Raw genomic sequence first — 19,394 nt, forward strand, 5'->3', positions numbered from 1 at the left:
TTAACAATTACTGCTGTTTCTGAATTCTCCATTCTCTGTAATCTGCAATTTAGTTGGGTTTGTGGGGGAGATCCCATTACGTGTCTGCATGCTGTACCTCTCTTTCAGCTGAGTAAGGGCACTCATTAGCCGTGCGTTGGCAGCATCCAGGGAAGCAATGCGTTTCTCCTGCAAGCAAACGGGCAGAGGGCACGGTCAGTGTGAGTCCCTCGGGATTGTCAACCCAAGACAGTGACCCAGAGGCCTTTTGGGTCAGAACCTGTCTCTTTGGCATTCTTAAGTGGGGGGTTTTTAAGTGTTACATAGCACTTTTTGAAATCCACAGGGCTACAACTATCCCCTGCCTGTGCAATGTGAGCTACATTTATTTTAGGATCCTGATGAAAATGGAGGTGACACAGTTGCTCTAATTATTCAGTTATACACTGTACTGTTTGTTCTAACTCAGCTGTTACAAAGATGGTAGGGTTCCATTTCTAAACCCAAACTCTCCCAAGATAGTTATTCCTGTCAGTGTTTAATTAGTGTAAATTAATAGTTTAAATGACTTGTAGCCTCCCAGGCTGTCTTTGATGGCAGCTCTCACCCATTACAGCATTGTAAGGATGGGAGCGAGAGCTGCCATGTTGCAGCCTGATTCCACCACTCCTGTTCTTTGTGACACTGAACAAGTGTCATCCTCCCGTGACTGCCACCAGCAGAGGAAGAGAACCAGCTCAGGGGCACAGCAGGTGCTTGTGTGTAACTCTGAAAGTCTGTGTATGAATATGTCCAACATGTGTACAGTGTGAGGTTACCAAAAGAGAACAGCAGAGAGTGTGCAGGGGCACAGTCAGAACCTGCCATGTACCCCACGAGGTGCAGGGGGCAGGAGAAGGTCCCAGAGCTGCTGGGAGGGTGCAGCTACCACCCCTGACCCCTTAGGGACACCCTGGGTGTGCTTAGCTCTGCTGCAATGCAGAACATAATGGGATGGATGATTCAGCAGCTTTGAACAAACTGCTCCCCAGAAAAGCTGGGGTTTTTTTACAAAGTTACTACTTCTCCTTTTTAATTAGCTATACAGTGAATTAGCCCTGAATAGCAACTCAAAAGTGCTCAATAAGGGTTGTTAAATGTAAGGCTAAAATATACTATCACTTCTAAGCCACAGGCTGCAGGGAGGCCTGGTTGCTGAGGACATGGTGGACTCTGTTAGACAAACTAAAAGATTATGGGCTATATTTTCATATTCTCTTTCCCAAACACAGTGTTTTGCATCCATCGTGTGATGCACCTCTCCCACTATAACTGATTGCAGTAACTGAGCTTCCCAATCCTGCAAATCACAACCCAAAGGCTGGAAAAATATGTTGGCTTGGCTGTGGGCAGGCTGCGTGCTCCTTGTTCTGATGATCCAGGCATTACTGGGACACTAAACAATTCTCCAGGGGATGTGATCCATTCACTGACTGAGTTATGGGCACAATCCCTCCCCAGACTGCCACCCCATGCCCTCTGTGCCACACTCCAAGGCTGCAAACAGCTGTGACAGTCACTGTGTCCTGCTGCAGCTGCCCTGTCCCTGCCTGCAGCTTGGTGCTGACTCACCCACCTGCTCTTACTGTGGCAGGGACTGCTGCAGGGGGTACCTGTGTGTTGGCAAACCCACCCTGAAAAGTGGAGCAGCCTTTGGCATGGGGCACTCACCTGTGCATCAATAATCTTCTGCTTGGAATCCACAGCAGCCTGCATTTCAGCGTGGTCCTTCTTTAACTCCTCCTCAACTGACATCAGTCTGGGAGCCGAGCACACAAGAAACAATTAACATTGGCTGGGCTCTGCTAAGCCCAGATATTGCCCTCACACTGCCTCCTTTTACCCACAAACCAGCTTTTTTTCTTGGCTCTTACTCTTTCCTGGAGCTCTCTCTGGTGGAGTTCCCCAAAGCTGAAGTGACACAGCACAGTGAAGGCTGACCCAGTGGTGAGGCCTGACTGAAAGTACTAAGTGGGCTTGGCTCAGGTAAAGGTGAAATCAACGGCACTGACACAGTCCTAGACAAATGTAAACACCACTTCCCACTGTGTGGGAGAAAGGGATTTAGAGTTACAAGAAAGGGATGGTGATGAGATCCATAGCTATATGAACAGAACAAGGCTGTCCAGGCCTCCAAGCTCTCCCCTTCTGAAGTTCTGCCCTTGTGCATCAGGAAAATGTTGGCGTTTTCCTTGTCCCAGGTAACACGGAGGGGAAAACCAATATGCAAAGATACCTCCAAAGAATCCTGATTCTCCTGAGAAGGGGTGAACTCTAATGCCAGCTAGGCTGCCCTGCCTTACTGCCATTCCCAGCACTCCCTCCCCCCCCTTACCTGCTGATGATGCCCTTCATCTGGATCTCCTTATCCTCCTGCTGCCTCCGGAGCCGCTCCTCGCTCTCCTCCAGCCTGGCCTGGTACTCCAGCACCAGCTTCTGCGTGGTCTCCTCCTGGCATTTGAAGCGAGTCTCATATTCCTCCAGCTTCTTGTTGGAGATGCGGAGCTTGTCCTGCAGCACCACCAGGTCCTGCTGGTACTGAGCAGGCAGGGACAGACACAGGAGGAGAAAACACGTGCCACGTTACCTCGTAGGGTCTTGCCCTTGCCAGGGTTTCCCCCAAACCCGCTCACGCCCCTCTCCTTGTATCACACTACAGCTGCAAACCCGTATCAGACAACCCCGCACGCCGACACCTCCTCTTCCGTCTTCTCCGCGGAAGGCGCCAGGAGCGATGCGGGGTCCGCGGGGCGGGCAGGTCGCTGGCAGGTGCAGAGAGTGGGCAGTTAGCAGAGTCTGGCATTTCACAGGGGAAATGCAGGTTAGAGCGGGCCAGCGGCAAAGGCGGCGTGCAGCTTCTCACACCGACAGCGCGGGGTAGCACAGGCAGGAGAGGCTGCAGCCGTGGGATCTGGGGTTCGTGCAGGAGCTCTTTGGTCCGCAGCAATAAATGGGGGGCTCTGGGCAGGCTGGGTGCCAAGCACGAGGGGCAGTGAAAAATGCAGGACGCTGCTGTCTCGTCACCCTCCATCAAACCGAGGGCACTGTGCTGGCTGAGCAGGGCACGGAGCACTCCTGCCTTTTGGGGCCCAGCATTAAACTCATATCTCGAACCAGGGTTCAGTCCAAGAAGAGCTGCTGCATGAAGCCACGACCCCGCAGTTGTACTGTTCATTTGGTTGAAGCTATAAATCAGCAGCAGAGTCACATAAAGCAATTAAGAAAATTAGGAGCTTTTGAACTCAGTAAAACTGGGTTCAGCTATTGCAGCAGCACAGCATTCAGTAAACTTGCTTTGCTAAAGGAAAATCCAGTGAGCGTGTGCACAAGGAAACTGCTTTAATTTAAAAAAATTATATTTGGACATAGTTTTAAAAAAGCATCTGAACTGGAATAACTTGAGAATAATTAACATGCAGCTGATTAAGGTGGCAAGCTGCTTTTAAAGAGTCAGATACGGGGAAAAAGGCTTCCATCTCAGTCATGAAGGCTGTTAAAGCTACGAGTGGTATTAATGAACTGAGAGAAATGCACTCTGTTGTGTCTTGACTTGGCTTTTCCCTTTGGCCGTCATAGCTGGGTAGGGACTGCAGTGATGGGCTGGGCCATGTCCCAGGTCTGAGAGTCCTCCCGGACTGTGTGAGCCCAGAGCAGCTCCAGGGAGAGGGGAGGGAGCCAGGCTGCTGCTGGGGACTGACCAGCACTCCACTCACAGCAAAAATCACTGCAGCTCCCAAGGACTGAAAACTTAGGAAGCTGATGGTTTCCTGAACTGCCAAAGTACTGGAGCAAGGAGGTTTTCCTTTAGCAAAGCTCTTACTGCAGCACAGGAACACGGTTTGCACATGGAACCTGAAGCAATGAGGGAACAAAGCGCTCGTACAGCTGCACAGAAGCACTAAAGTCAGCAGGGAGTTGCTTGAACAGGAAAGATTAATACCTACCCTAGCCTTAAAATAGGAGCAGCATAAGTGAGCTCAGAGGAGAGCAGGAGAGGCCTCAGAGCCCGAAGGAGTTGCTCCTATCTCTAGAACACTTGTCTTATTCTCAGTTACCATTCAGGTCTTACGGTAATGGGGAGAGAGGTTATGCTAATGGTGATCTTGAATGTCAGTGACTGATGGGACAGCAGAGTAAGGAAAGATGCTGCATGGCAATGAGACAGCCTGGGCCAGGGCTCCTGCTGGGCTTGGGGCAGGCACTGGGATGTTGCAGCGCCATCGGAGTTTGTAACCCCATCATTGCCTGCCCTGCTCCCAGTCAGGACAGGCTGAACCCACAAAACTGCCCTGATCTTCCTGGGGTGGCTGGGAGCTGCTGCCCTGTACCTCCTGGGTCCTATGACACCTGCCCTTCAGCATTTTCCTTGGGTTTAAGAGGTGACAGTCCCCAAATGACACAGCACAGCAGAATGAGCACAGGAAGGCTATTGGAACAAAATCAGAAACGTGTCTGTGCTAGGAAACAGCACAGGGGCTTAGGGAAGGGTGATGTCTGCAGTGCTGGTGTGACAGAAGAGAAGCACACTGAGGAAACATCCCAAATGCTACTGATGCTCAAGTGCCACAATCCTGGCAGAGCCAGGCTGCTGGGAAAGAACCTTGCAGAAGCAGCAATCAGCAAACACAGGATTTTACCAGCTTCTGACTGCTGGATCCTCATTTTTATCCTTCTTCTTCACCCTAGCCAGGCCTACTTTGTCTCTTCCCAGCTTCTCCCACCCCAGATTGGTCCAGGAAGGAGGGGAAGGGAGCAGCACCCCTCTGCTTCAGAGGCACAGGGCCTCTGTGGGGCCCAGGGGCTGAGACTGAATACTTTGCACTTGGCTTCCTAGCAGACCCCTGACTGGCCAGGCCCTGATCTGTGTGACACTGCCATAAGCTTGTGGAATGCCACAAAGTCACCTCAGGCACCGGTGCTGTCTCTGAGACCAAATTTTGGACTTAGTTTTAAGGTCTGTGAACAACTGTTTGACATGGAAGCTGCTTCCTGCTCCATGTCCCTGTTGTGAGGCATGAGGCTGCCTGTGCCTTGCCCCTTCTCTGGTACAGGTGTGTTTAATCCACTTTTTAAGCTTTCTTCCCAGCAGCTGAGTGAGATAGAATGGGGAGAGTAAGAGGCACTGGCTGGCTGCAGAGTTTTTTTTCAGGGCAGCATCAGCGCTTTCCCTGGCTCCTGTCTTTTTTACTTGCTTTCATGAGAAGGTGATTCCAGCCACTGTGTGTGAAAACCTCCCAAACATTCCCCACAAGTTCCCTGTGAGGCTGAGTAGGACAGGGAGCAACCTGGCCTCCTCTCTCCTGGGTGGGGACTTACACACAGCCCACCTTCTCCCCAGGGTGCTCAGGGAATGACATTAAAGGAAAACCTCTCTCTATTCAGAAACTTGTTTCAATCCAATCAGGTTTTACCTTTTCTGCTTGGCTGAGCTCGTCCTTATTCCTGAGCTTATCCCTGTGCTTGGAATCTGGGTCAATGCTTTCATCTTCTAAAAACTGCATGTTCATATTCAAAAGCCAAGCAGCAGTGCGGTCCAGGGCATTGGGGTTCACAGGAGAAGGGGCCTACAATGAAACAATGATACAACCATGACAAAAGAAAAACCTGTAACACAAATGGTCATGAAGCTGGAGAGAGAGTTTCCTTTCAAGCAGAGCCTCTCCCATGCTGCTCAGACAGCAAGGAGCCAGGCTGAGCTACCAGAGCAGCTGGGGCTGCAGCAGGAACAGCTCCTGTTCTGCAGCTGGACAATATTTTGGGTCAAGCAGTGAGAGCCTGCTCGAAGTCATGGCCCCGGTGTCTGAGCAGATCCTGTCACCTTGCAGGGACACAACCTGAGAAGGCACTGAGCTGCAGGTGAGCAGAGTGGCTGCATGTGGTTTATTCACTCCATGACCAGAGTTCTCTCAAGTCTTCGTCTTGTATGAGCCATCTTTGCTTCCATGGATTCCATAAAACAAGATCTGAAAACTGAAATGCTCCTTATGACCATGCAGGTGCCTTCTTGGAGAGAAGTTTATTTTCAGCCGAGGCTACACTAAGGATGCTGAAGAGATGTAAATGCTCAGTATCACTTACTAGCAGTGATCTTCCATGGTCAGTGAGCTATAGTCACGTCTGCTGCCTTTCAGTCCTGGCCTGGGCAGGGACTGCCAGTGGCATTGCCTAAATATTTTCCAACCACATGACAAGGAAGTCACTCTTCTGCTATTTCCCTCCCATCCTGTCTTGTTATAACTGCAGTCAGATGAACACATGAGATCTGGATGACTTGGTCATTCAAGTTAATGACTTGGGAATTGAAGTTAACAAATCAGAAATGTCAGAGACTTTCTCCTTCATTCCAACCTCTGGACAGAGAAACTCTGTAACTGTCAGGCGGCAGAACAGGAGGTTCTGTGTCAGAAGGAGTGAACTGGTTTAATTTCCTCCCTGGGGTCAGGGGCTTTCCCATGCCATCTTCCAGTCTGATCTTCTACCTCCAGAATTATGAATCTGAATCATCAGTCTTGACTCATGAACATCGCTTGCTGCCAAATCCTCATGCAAATAAAACATGCAGAGTGAGGGTGGGAGAGGCATTCTGAGACTTCAGGTCTGAAGAGAAACTTTGAGAGGACCACAGGGGTGGGTGGAACAATCTTCTGCGAAGGGAACTTAGCCAGGGCTTTCCGATGGCCACGTGGAGAATCCTTGTCATTCTGGAAGAAGCCCTGCTACAACCAGGCCTCTGCTCCTTGCACAGCTCTGTGCCCTCTGTCCCTAATGAGTATTGATTGTGTTACACAATGGCTGCTGCATGGCACTGCTAATGCCAGTGCTTGCACGTCGATACTGGAATCACGGAGCAGCCCTGGGTGGGAGCATGAACAACCTTCTGTGGGCAGCACTGACCAGACTCCACAGCTGCCCTGTGCAGGAGAGGCAGACACAGCAACACGGAGTGCTGGAGAAGGGCCTGAGCTAACTCCAGGTCTGGGTACACTGGGCTCTTGCTGGTTGTCCAGTCTCAGTGTTTGCTTCTATTTTACAACTCTTCCTTTAGGCACAGAGTTCTTACTGTGATAATGTTCTGTAGGGCTGGTTTTGAAATGTAGAATGAATAAGTGAGCACTATAAAAACCATTTGTCCATGCCAGGACAACCAGAGGGCCCTAGGCCTGTGACCTACTGCCTTCCATTTTACCTTCACGGACAGTGCAGTGGAATTCTGTGCAGCCCAGCACGTGGTCTGGGATCACTGCAGAGCTCAGCACGGCGGGAACGTCACTCTGGGCTCCTTCCTCCCTGCTCCTATGGGAGAGTCTCACAGAGCAAACAGGAATGTCCCGGAGCGCCATGGTCCCGCTGGGATGGGAGCAGCAGCACGGAGGCTCCTTTTTACAGGGGAGCAGGGCCTGCTCCAAGCCTGGGAGATGGCACAGGGTTGACTATGGCATGGGATGAGAGCCTGGGCATGGAGAGGCAAAGCAGTGACAAGATGGTAGCACAGGACAGCGGCATGGCTGCCGTTGCCCCCGAGCCTCTGCCACCTACCACGTCACACTCCAGTGTGCCATGTGATGGAGGGACACCAGGAGTGGACACTGCTCTGTGCTCCTGTCCCCGGAGGGCCTCGGGCCAAAGCAGAGGTACATCCCCACATGCAGTGCCACTACGGGGTTGGCACTGATGTGGCAGCTGAGAGCCACATCCCCTCCCGCGGCAGCGACCTCCACGGGCTAACCCCACCTGGCCCCTTCAGCGCGCCTGGACAGCCCGAACTCACCTGTTTGTGCATCGTGCGCTGCTTCATCTCGGGGCTGTCACCCTTGGAGGAGGAGGACTGCTGCCGGAGCCGCGCCCCGCTGCCGGGCCAGTCGGGCGATGAGGACATCATGCTGCCGCTGGAGGGTCGCTGGTACTGCACCGTGTTCAGCAGGGAGGGCGGCGTGCGGCCGCGGGTGACGGGCGGGGGCGGCGGGGGCGGCTGGTCGATGCGGCGCTGCGGCCCCGCGCTGTTCTGCCGCGGCATCGTGGGCTGCCCGCCCTTCTCGGTCAGCGACAGCTGCCGCCGGGCCAGCTCCCCCGGCCGGCGCGAGAAGTCCTCCCCGGCGGCGGGGCCGGCGAAGCCGTGCTTGTTGGCGGTCAGCTCCTCGCTGTTGCTGTGGGAACTGAGCGAGCTGTGGCACTCGGAGCCGGAGTCGCCCAGGCCGCGGGGGGACAGCGGCAGCCCGGCGGCCATCTGGTACACGGGGTTCTGGAAGGACAGCGGCGCCAGCAGCTGGGGCCGGCCGGGCGCGCTCTCGCCGCTCGGCGTGGTGGGGGTCTGACCCACCCGGCGCACGGTGGCCATGCCCGTGACGCTGTTCTGCTGAGTCCGTGTGCTCCATACGCCCTGCAACTGCCCCAGGGACGACTGACTGTCATTGAGGGAGTCGGCCGTGCCGGGCACGTTGGCCCCACTGTCCAAGAGCCGATTGTCCTGCAAGTCCACCATGGACAAACTCTTGCTGCCATTAGACATCTGCACGTCGGGCTCATTGGCCTCTGAGTAACTGGAGCTTCGGGCAGGTGAGGGCTGGGCCCCAGCAGACCTTGTGACAAAAAACAAGTCCTTGTTTTCAGGGGTTGGAGATGGTAACCGTGTGAAATCTATCAGACTGCGGGGAAGTCAGTGCGTAAGGAAGAGGAGAGGAAAACAAAACAAAAAAGAATAGTTGTGAATGCTGCACCGGAGCAGGAAAACGAAATCACTCAGAAATCAGGGTGGCGCAGCTGTGTGGGACAGGGATGGGGACAGGGACAGGACCCAGCCCTGGCGGGAGCAGGGACAGGGCTGGCCCAGCCGGGGACAGTGAGAGGAGCAGGGAGGGTGCTGTGGAGCCCCGGGCTGGCCTGGGAAGTGGCAGGTGAGGGCAGGTGAGTAAGGACAGTGTGTGCACGCAGGGCACTGCGCTGTCACGAGGCTCAGGGACGCTACTGGGGACTGCTCTGCTCTGGGTCAGTGTGGGTCACCCTTCCTGCTCCCAAAGGCTGTATCCATGCCAGTCCTGTGTCCCCTGCTCTGGGCTCCTGCCGGCACACTGGCCAGGATTTGGACAGCACAGAACACCGTGGGGGCTGGATCCACACCAGGCTTCCCAGGCCAGAGAGCACTCACACAGCAGAGCTAAAGCCTGGCAGCTGAAGGTTATCCCCCCCTCCTGCTGCAATGCACATTCATGCAATATTGATTTCTTGGGGATAGGAAGAGAGAGCTTTGCAGTAGCTTAATGTGAATATTCTGCTGATCAAAGATGGTGCATTGTAAGCAAGTATTGGGGGGAAGCATATTGTCAGAGATCCTCCATAGCACTGGATTTAAGTAATTTCAACTCATGCTGGGTGGAACTAGAGATGAAAGCTCTGATTACAGCAAGTCCAGTGCCATTTCTGCCTTTCATTCCTAATTAAACTGTTAAATATTATGCAGTTTCCACTTACAAACTATTTTACTACCACAGTCTTTCCATTTGTGTGGGCTCCATTTCGTTTTCCACAAACAGAACCATTAGAGGTCTGCAAAAGCCTCATTCTCTCTCCATGAATGAAGCTCCTTAATTAATCAGGCCAAAAAGTATGTAGGTGACTTGTCTGTGAATCACTGTTCAGCAGTGAAAACTCCCAGTTTTATAAAGATTGGACAGAGTAAACTGAAAATCCTTGTGAGGCCTCTACAGCTTGGATAGTTTCAAAACTCTCCAGGTATGGATCTCAGTGAAATCAGCACACCCTCTACTTTGTACAAAGATGGGCGAGGCCAATCCTGTACTCTCAGAGCCCTTAACAATATCCCTCATCACCTCGAGGTGAGCACTCACAGACCCTCAAGTCATGAAAGGATGAACACTTTGCTTCTGCAGCCACGTCTCAACAGCTGAGACCAGAACCACCAGGTTCCTGGTATCCCAGACCACATCCCCAGTTTTGGTTCTCAAGAGGCCCAGGATGAAGGCATGGACTGGCACTACCACCCACTGCTCTCTCCAGAGTCAGAGCTGAACTACATCCAGCACCAGTTCTGCAATGGGAGAGCCTGGATCAGGCAACTCCACGCTGCACCCTGTCCTGCCTGTTCCTGTGTGAATATTCCGTAATCCCTGGTGTGTGGCCAGGCCCTGTTGGTCTCTTACCCAGATAAGTCATTCTCTATGACCATTTTCTGCAGCCCTGCAGAGATGCTGTTGCCAGCACTGGGCGTGGAGGCGGCGTGGTCGGCCGTGACCGACAGCTGCACACAGGCCGGGTTACTGAGAGCGGCGTTCACGTCCCGCAGGATCCGCGGCAGAGGCCCCAGTTTGGTGGCAGTGCCCTGGGCAGGAAAGAGAGAAGAATTACCACCCCCATCTTGTGCTTTTTGCTAGACAACTGTGGGCTTTGCCAATTGCTGGGCAGTCTCTTCAGGGAATCACGTGAACATTTTCTTCATCATTTCTCACCCCCAAAGCTGTCCCTGCCATCCCCTGGATACCTGCTCCAGTTGAGAAATGACTTCCCAGAGTAGTGAGTGCAACGTGGACAGTTCCCGGCCCAGGTCAATGTAGCCCTCAAAGCCAGCTGTGTTTGAGATGGTTTCAGGATTGGAAATCTCCAGGAGAAATCTCTGCATGTTAGTCCATTCGTGTTCCAGGAACTGATTCATAAAGGACATGTATTCCTCTTTGCTGCCAAACCTGTTGAGAGACGTCGCTGATTTCAGCTAAATCCAGGGAAAAAAAGTGCAGGCCACAAAAAAGGGCAGGTACAACACAGTGAAGAACCCTCCTCTGGCATCTCAACCCTTCCAAGCCTCTGGGATCCCTGAGCTGTGAGCAGGCACCTGGGACACCTCACTGACCATGGAACCAAAATTAACCCCCAGCCTGATCCAGCTAAGCCCTCATCACTGTGGGATCTGCACAGCAGAAACAAAGGTGAAAGCAGGAAGAAACAAAGGAGTTCTTGGTAACCCAGTGTTTCACTGCTGAGTCGGGACACAGCCTCCAGAAACAAGACCTGTCACTGGAAACCACGATACTGTCACAGCAGTCACCCTCACCTGCCTGGAGCCCAGTGATGGATGGAGGCAGGAATCCTGCACTCTCCAGCAGTGCCAGCACAACTGCTCTGGGATCACCCTGGAGAGCCAGCCCTGCAGCTGGGCCAGCCCACCATCCCCTCAGGCTTCCTGCCACCTCCTTCTGCCCTCCAAGATCTCAACCCTCAGTTTTTTGTCTGATTTAGAGCACTACAGGGAGAGCCTCGTGGTTGGACTGTCCTGGCAGCAGCTGGTGCTGTGCCAGCGGTTCCATGGGACAGGCTCAGCCCAGTGCCATGCACAGGACAGCTTGGCCTGATCACTTCAGCTTGACTGATGTCAGCTTAGCTAAAGAGCCTTTCTGAAAAGTGCTGGAAATATGAAAACCCTTTAGTTAGGGACTGGTCAGGAATACAGAGAATTTCTGTCATCTAGTGTAACACACTTGTACATCTCCTGCCGGTGTCCGCAGGCGCGTCTGTGCGTTCCTGACTGTGAGTGTGAGCACTAAGCCAGTTTCCAGATCTAAGGAGCTTTAGATAGAAACTGTCCATTCATGTTTCAAAAAGCTCATCATTTTGTTATCAGAGCTCAGGGTAAGTAGCTCAGAGCTACAGCCAGTGGAAAGATTTTCAGAAATCTCTCGCTTTGTTTCCATCAAACCAATGGGCTTAGTTAGAAATTGCTGGTGTCCCTGTTCTCAGTTCAGTCAGCTGCATTTTAATAGCAGGGAAGGTCCCAGAGCTCAAAGGAGGGATGGAAGAGTTCCTGAGCTGAGCACATCACTGCTGCTCATCGGGTTCTGGTCCTGCACCCGCAGGACATCACAGAACCAAATCCCCACTGCCACCCCGCTGCTCGTCCATGTGGTCAAAGCAGCCTGTTTTCCTGCTCATAAAACATGTCCTGTTTTGGAAACTTGAATGATCTCCCTGACCTGACAGTGAGGGAACGAGTCCCAGAGAGACGTGGGGAAAAATCCAACAGGAAGCAAACAGGCCCTTTCCAGCAAGGAAAGGAGCGGCCAGTGTGGGATTCTGTGCCGGCGCCAGGCTCTGCCCACGCACCCGGAGGCTCTGTCCCCTCCCCAGGCCTGCCCTGCCCACAGCCTGGCTTACTTGGCGAAGTTGGCGAGGTTCTGGGTGACCTTGGCGATGAGAGTCAAAGTGCGTGCGGTGCGGTCATCGGGGTACTCCTGGAGCAGGCTGAACAGGGACGGGGACATGATGGCCGGGCACAGGAACCGCAGGAACAGGGAGGCACTGATCAGGCGCTCGCTGATGTCGGGGCGGCCTCGGTTGCTGCACTCTTGTCTCCACGAGGCAAAAACTTCTTTGAGCTCTCTTGGGAAGACACTGAAATGAGACAAGGACAGGCAGTGTCTGTCGGGGTTTGAGTGTCAGGAGTCTCAAACCACACAGGGGGAAAAAGCAAAGCTGCTCTGTAAAGCTGTGAGAGAAGCAGCTTCTATTGGACCTTTTTGGATGTCAATAGCCAAGAAAACTGGGAAGACTGGGATATGAAACAAACTGTGCACAGCACCTCTTCAGGACTCAATGGTTGTGCCATGGGGTGCTCTGAGCTGGTGGAAGCTTAGCCAGCAAGGAGAGCTTCTCCTGAAGAATCATCAGCAGCACTGGAATCTCTGGCACAGCTGGAGCTTGGAGAGGGGGGCTGTGCAAGCTGCAATACTCCTGTTCAAGCACCTGGATCAAATCCCACTGTGCCTAGTACAAACACAGAGCCCCACCGGAGTTACTCCAGCCTTGTAGCTGCACAGACCTCAGCCTGCCTTTCCCGGATGCCAGAATTCCCTGGGGGCCAGCAGACGCTCACTGCAGCAGCCCTTATCGCTGGAGAACTGCTGCCTGTTCCTGCTCAGCCCTCCCCAGCTCCCTCCCACCTTTATCCTGTTCCCAGCATGTGTTATTTATTCAGCTGGAGACTCCCACCCAGAAGCAGGCTGGCACTGGGCTGCCGCTGGTCCCGGTGTCCCTGGCACACAGATCCCATTGCCCTGGCCAGGAACCATCATCCTTGTGTCATCCCCAGAGCTGCTTCCCAACAGCAGGGGTACAAGAGCAAGTGAGGGAGGTCAGGCTCCATCTCAGGCCATCTGGCCTTGTGACACAGCGCTGACACTCCATGGAAGTACCTGGAAGATCTGCTCTGTGCTGCCTTCACACTTTCACCTTCATGAACCTATTTATTTTTTTCACCCTGAGCTCTACAAATAACATTAGCCAATGTCTTTGCCTGGATAAATTCTCCTCTGTCTTTGGCTTGATCCACACAATTGGACAAAACCCTTTCACTTCATGGTATTCGCCCAGAAACAGGAGAATCCTTTAAGCAATTTGAGGCTTGAATGATCAGGACAGGTTGTGCAGTGACTGGAGAGCAAACCCCTGAAATGCAGCACCTGCATGTTCCCATCACAGGCTAGAGCCCGTGGAAGTTGAATTGTGTCACAGGATGGAATTTGGATCGTTGGCTTTATGTGACAACGGGCCCGTAATTCATTACCCAACTTCCCGGTAACGAGCTTCCACATGCTGAAATTCTGCTTACACTGAAACTTTCCAGATGTCCAAATTATGTCATAATTAGAACAATTTTCGGTTATTGTGAACCTCTTTCCTCTCCCTGACTCTCTCCACAGATGAGCATGCACACTCCAGTGCTCTATTTAAAGCAGGGTCCTTGGCTGTTGGGATACCTTGGCCAATCCCAACACTCATCCGCCCAATTAATCCCCAAAAGCAGAGCTCAAAGGCTGAGGGGGAACCACTCAGAGCAGCAGCTCAGCTGCTCCAGTCTTCCTTGGAAAAGCAGGATGAGAGCAACAAACTTCCTGTGCATTCCTGACTTTCCCTGGGTCACTTTTCAAGTCTATTTTTAGAGGGATCTTTGAGTGGTGCTTTGGGTATTTTTAGGAAGACATTAATTCAAACCATTATGATCCACTGCTGACTGGAGGTGGTGAATCCCTCCTGGGAGAGCAGGTAAACACCATTCCTGAGTCAGAGTTACTAACTGGCCAAGGATAAGGAACAGGATACCTGTAAAGAACCTGCCCTTTGTGTACCTGTGGTAGATAATGGCAGCCTGAACAAACCTTCTGCTCCTTGCTCTCCCCCTGAGCAGGATCAGTTCCCGTCCTTGCTTCCAGGAGGGCACACTCAGTATCTTGGGAGATTATTTATAATAAGTTTTCTGACCTCAACACAACAGCTAGGAAAGGAGAGAAAATGAGAAATCCTCATTATCAAAGACCTCCTTCCTCCAGTATTATCCCTCGTTGATGCTTTGCAACAACAGTGTTGCTACTAATTACATTAATAAAAACTAAGCCCAGATTTTAAGCGGAAAGGCTGAAAATCCAGCAGTGAGACAAAAATACTCCTTCTCTCCTGATCAGGACCAAAGGCTCTGGGTATGTTAGCAAAAAAGCAGAATGAAAATATTTTTATTTCTCAAAATAAAGAGAGTCCCAAGTCCATCTTTTTTCCTTTTGAGGTCACCTCTGCAGGCAGCAGCTGTCACAGACCCAGGGACTCCTGGCTGCCAGTCCCAGCAGGAACACCACGAGCACAGCTGTGCCCAACAACCACCTCCTCAGCAGGATCCACTGCCTCACGCCAGCCCATTTGGGATACTCGGGCCTGTCCCAACCAGTTGCAAGAACCTTTCCCCTGAGAACAAGCAACTCGGAAATGCCTCCAGCTGCATACCAGGCCTTGGGCCAAGGAGGCAAAGGGCTCCCATCACCCAGCAACCACCCAGGGCTGGGAGAGAGAGGGGTTAATGCAGAGGAATGTGGGATGCTGAGCCAAGCAGGGAGAACAGCATCCTCCTCCCAGCTCCAGCACTCTGCCACCAGAGAACATCTGCCTGAACAAAAGCTGCCTGTGCTGGGGCAGCTCCTTGCAGGTGCCACAGCCCCTCTGCCTGCTGCAGGATTTCTGAGCTTTGCTGGATGCTCTTGGAGGTGTGGATCTGTCAGTCCCATCCAGACTGACTTGTTCCACAGGTGGAATATCCAGCACAAGCATCTCTGCCCTTTATTGCAGAATTTCATACACATCTGGCATCAAGCACCTCTCTGAATCAGTCACACTTGGTGTTACTTGACTCCACTGCCCTGTCCCTGTGCCCCAGTGACCCTTCAGCACCACTGAAAACAAGGGTGCCAGAGAATCTGGGAGGGTGCCACATCCCCAGAGCAGATACTGCAAACTGTGGCAGAGCCCCGCAGCTCCCCATCCACAGCTGTGCCAGAGGCACAGGCAGGTCCCAGCTCCTGCAGACACAGCATTGCCCAGCAGGGAGTGCCACTCCTGGAATACCCACCAGTAGGAGTTGATGATCTTGCAGAAGGCCAGCTCACAGCACATCTTCAGGTTGCCCTGATGTTCGGGGAGGTCTGAAGATGAACATTTGCTGGGATCCACCTCACAATTCTCATCTGATTCATACAGTGCCTTGATGAACTCCCCTGTAAAAAAGAGTTGCTGATGGGTTTGGAGACATGAGAAGTGCAGCCTTCGAGCAGCTCAGTTCCCAAGCCCCAGTGTCCAAGTGGCTCCCTGGCACCCCATCACGCTGGGGGAAGAGGAGAGGGATACAAGAGCACGTGGTGGCCCCTGGGGCAGCTCTCTGGCTCTCCACGTCTCCAAGAGGACCCAGGAGAGCCTGGCAGTCCCTTGGGAGCTCACAACCAGCACAGCACACCCAGCACCCTGCACATGCCATCCCTGTCCCCCAGCTGGCAGCACTGTCCCTGTAGCTCTGGGATATTGCATCAGGACTGCACTGCCCAGCAACCACCTGACCCCCCTGCACCAGCTCCAGAGACGCTCCCTTGGGCTAATCCAGGAGGAAGGATGCTGGCAGGCCCTGTAATTATTGGTAGCACGGCCTGCTACTGCAGCCTGTGCCCTGGTGCTGACAAACCACTGTGATTCACAGGAGAAATAGGTAATTAAAGGAAAGAAGCAATTTACTTGGTTTATTTTGAGCTGAACATCACATAAAATGAAATTAAAATATTTCCTTGAGTCTTCCTGTGCTCCTCTTTGCTGCCTGGCTGCTCCTCCTCACCCTTGCAGAGGCTCACACTGAGCTGCTCCATCAGCTTCTCCTCTTGTGCCACCTCTCACCCCAGGGTACCTGGGCACAGCCCCGGCACTCAGGGTTGGGGGGTCAGTCCTTCATCCCAGCAGTGGTTGAGGAGATCAGGACAGGGTAACAGAGAGGAGGAGGAGGAGGCGGGGTTTAGCTTGGGTGATGTTCTAGGAGAAAGGTTTGCTTTGGTTTTCTTCTAATTCCAGTTGGTTTGCTCCTAATTCCTGACTGTCTTGGATTTTCCCATCCTGTTTTTTCCTCACTCCAATCTGCATTCCTTCCCTATTGCCAAAACAAATTTAGATTACATACTGGAGAGCCTCTCCAGTGTGTTTTCAGCTCTGCCAGGGAGCTCTGGAGCCACTCTGCTTGCCTGCAGGTGATGCCTGCTGTTCTTACCTGGCCCCATCACCTGCTCCATGGTTCCAAGGACAGTACCACGCTGCCCTGGAGCACCTTGTGACACACAGGTGATTCATCTCCCTGGGAAAAGGACACTCAGAACCAGTGCCCACAGTGAGCAGGAACCCCAGGCTCCTCCTGCATGGATGGAACTGGCCTGGCAGCATTGAGCCCCTAAAAGGGAATATTTCAAAGTTCTCTGAAATCATTAATCTCCTGGCTTTTGAGAATTTTTATGAGTAATCTACTTACAGACTTGCCTTCAACCAGAAAGTATTACAAGGCAGAAATAAATAATATTCCTTTTGCTGTTCTTGTGGGCTCTCTGCCTGAATTTGCTCAATTATTTCCCCTTCCTCAAGGTTTTCATTATTATCATTATTCTCTTAATAAAGCATTTATGCTTCTTTGCTCCTTGTTAAAATTATACAAATCCACTAGCAGGAACCCAGCATACTGAAAAATTAACACCTCAATAGAAACTCTGCTCATCCTGCCCTGGGATGTGGATCCAATGAAAGCTCACAGAGCTTCCAAGGCAGCCCCTCCCCATCCTCGTGCTGTGTTCCCTGCATGCAGCAATTCCTTCCTGACCTGCCCAGAAGCAGAAGCTTCAAATTATTTTCATTTGCATCAAGAGAAGTATTTTTGGAGCCATAAACAGAGCCAGCACTTGGAAAACAAAAAAAAACAAAAAAAAAAAAACCACCAGGAGGGTTCCCAGTGCTGGATGATGTGGGAGGCAGCGCATCATTGTGACTTGGGAGATCTCATCTGACTGGGGAACGCTGCAGGAGCCAAGCAGCATCTCTGGTGGGGGTGCAGGGGGGGAGATTCACTCAGCTCATGACAGCCAGCACTGAGACAGGAGCCCTGGCAGGCAGCAGAATGCCTTCAAACATCCAAACATCCACTTGTTATCTCCTCTGAAAGCAGATGAAGGCGCCAGCTCTGCGGTCACCTTCACCTGGCAGCAGGGAGCTTGCCCACTGTGGCCACAGCCATGTCCAGGCTGGGACCTGCTGCCAGAGAAACCCTCCAGCAGGAAAGTGCTGGGGCCTCTGATGGCCATCAGGGCTCAGGTGACATCCCCACCGTGCAGCCTGGAGAACCTCTCTGGGTGAGACTGCCAATGCTCTGTACATACCTAAGGCATCTTGTAAGTATTTCTGCCCCACCAGCTTCAGGTATTCTTCGATTGCTTTGGTGGCCAGTGTGTTCTCCCTGAAAATGAGATGCTCATTCTCACCACAGCGATCAACTTCAGACATCATCAGGTCAGTCAAGAAATCCTGGAAAGCAAAGCCCATGGTGGGTCACCACACGCTGACACTGGTTCCGCAGAGCTGCAGCTCCCCAGCCCCGACAGGTGCCACCTTCATGAGACACCCAAGGGACTGGAGGTGCTGCAAGTGATCCTGTGTGAACACACTGCCTCACAGCCTGCCCAAATTCCCTCAGAAATAAGGAGAAAGAAACCTCTGGAGAGCCTCAACTCTTGCACCCCAACAATGACTCACCCCAGACCCGCATCTGCCTCTCCATTGGTGCCACTTTTTGGCCGCTCTCTCAGCCTCACATTCTGCAGGCAAAACCTTTTCTCCCCTGTTAAATGTGGCTGTGTTTGGTGTCCAACTGCACTGGCTGCAAACCAGGCCCATGCTTTAATGTCATGAGCCGTGCCCATTAATGGCTGAGACACAAGCCTCTGATATGCACTGAGATACTCAAATTTCCATTTCCTCCCTGTTCAAGGAGATAAACAGCACTGACAGCACCCACTTGGGGCACATTTTTGGTCTGATGTGCACACTACCAAATCCATGGGATGTGATAATCCCCTGTGAAACAGAGCAATGGCAGAGGTGAGCAGGAGCAGCCCCTGACAGCTGCCCCTGCATCAGTCTAGCTCCAACTGCAAATTGCAGAGGAAAAACAGCATTTTAGAGCGAGCTCCAGGTCTGCTTCAGTCACAGCACTCACTGACTGAGCAGGGGGTCAGGAGCTCCTGTGCACGCTGCTGATCTGAGTGTGCTGCAGCCAGGCCAGATCCAGGAGGAATGCCAGGCACCTGCTAATGCTGATACACGTTCTCTGCACTGCTAATGGACAGAGGAGCACTGCCCAGCCCCTCCTCACTGCACCAGGTGCTGAGGTGTCACCACTGACCTGAGTAACAATGGAAAGAGGCTGCTGGCACTGTGCAAATCACCCACATTAACCCTCTGACTGCCTCCCACGTAGGAGAGAAATGATGACACACACATTCATTCACCTCCACAACCAAGGGCACCTTCTTAAACTCCTTTCCATTAAAACAACATAATCTGCTTAGTAATAGCCTTCCACTAAGAAATTCTTCATTTCCCCTGACAATCGGAGCCCATTCCTGGCAGGGGCAGCAGGAGCACACCAGGCTGCCATACAGTGCCCCGCATCCTGTCCCTGATGTCCCCAAGCACAGCACAGCTGCCATGGTCCAGCCTGCTGCAGCCCCCACTGGGGAGAGGGGACATCAGGTCTCCCTCCCTGCCAGTGGCTGGATGGGAGCTTTGCACCAGAGGCAACTTGCTCTGTTTCATTTTTCACATGGACATCTCCGCATTGAAAGTTTAATCAAGGTTCAACAAACAGCTTTCCCTGAACCCAAGAGACCCAAATAATTTAATCCACAGACCCTCCATCACTATGCTCCTGTCCCAGGCAAAGGCAAACCCTGGGGCAGGCAGGTACATCCCTGTGTAAGAGCACAGAAGGAAGGGAGGTGACATCCCTGCAGTAACCAACAATCCACTGCTCCCACCTTCCC

The 19,394-nt window shown here is 52.5% G+C and overlaps 1 protein-coding gene across 1 annotated transcript in view; it reads right to left on the minus strand.

Moving 5' to 3' along the window:
- Positions 1–19,394, minus strand: part of DAB2IP (DAB2 interacting protein) — a 33,705-nt gene continuing 14,311 nt past the window's right edge. The window contains exons 4-13 of the mRNA XM_062505555.1: positions 17,733–17,877; positions 15,410–15,554; positions 12,175–12,411; positions 10,511–10,712; positions 10,173–10,351; positions 7,787–8,660; positions 5,430–5,582; positions 2,354–2,547; positions 1,690–1,777; positions 1–168 (exon numbers count right to left, since the gene is read on the minus strand). Of these exons, the coding sequence (XP_062361539.1) occupies positions 1–168; positions 1,690–1,777; positions 2,354–2,547; positions 5,430–5,582; positions 7,787–8,660; positions 10,173–10,351; positions 10,511–10,712; positions 12,175–12,411; positions 15,410–15,554; positions 17,733–17,877 (2,385 nt within the window). The remainder of the gene's footprint in view (positions 169–1,689; positions 1,778–2,353; positions 2,548–5,429; positions 5,583–7,786; positions 8,661–10,172; positions 10,352–10,510; positions 10,713–12,174; positions 12,412–15,409; positions 15,555–17,732; positions 17,878–19,394) is intronic.

This window comes from Cinclus cinclus, chromosome 19 (assembly GCF_963662255.1).
Source record: "Cinclus cinclus chromosome 19, bCinCin1.1, whole genome shotgun sequence".
In the NCBI taxonomy this organism is placed as follows: Eukaryota; Metazoa; Chordata; class Aves; order Passeriformes; family Cinclidae; genus Cinclus; species Cinclus cinclus.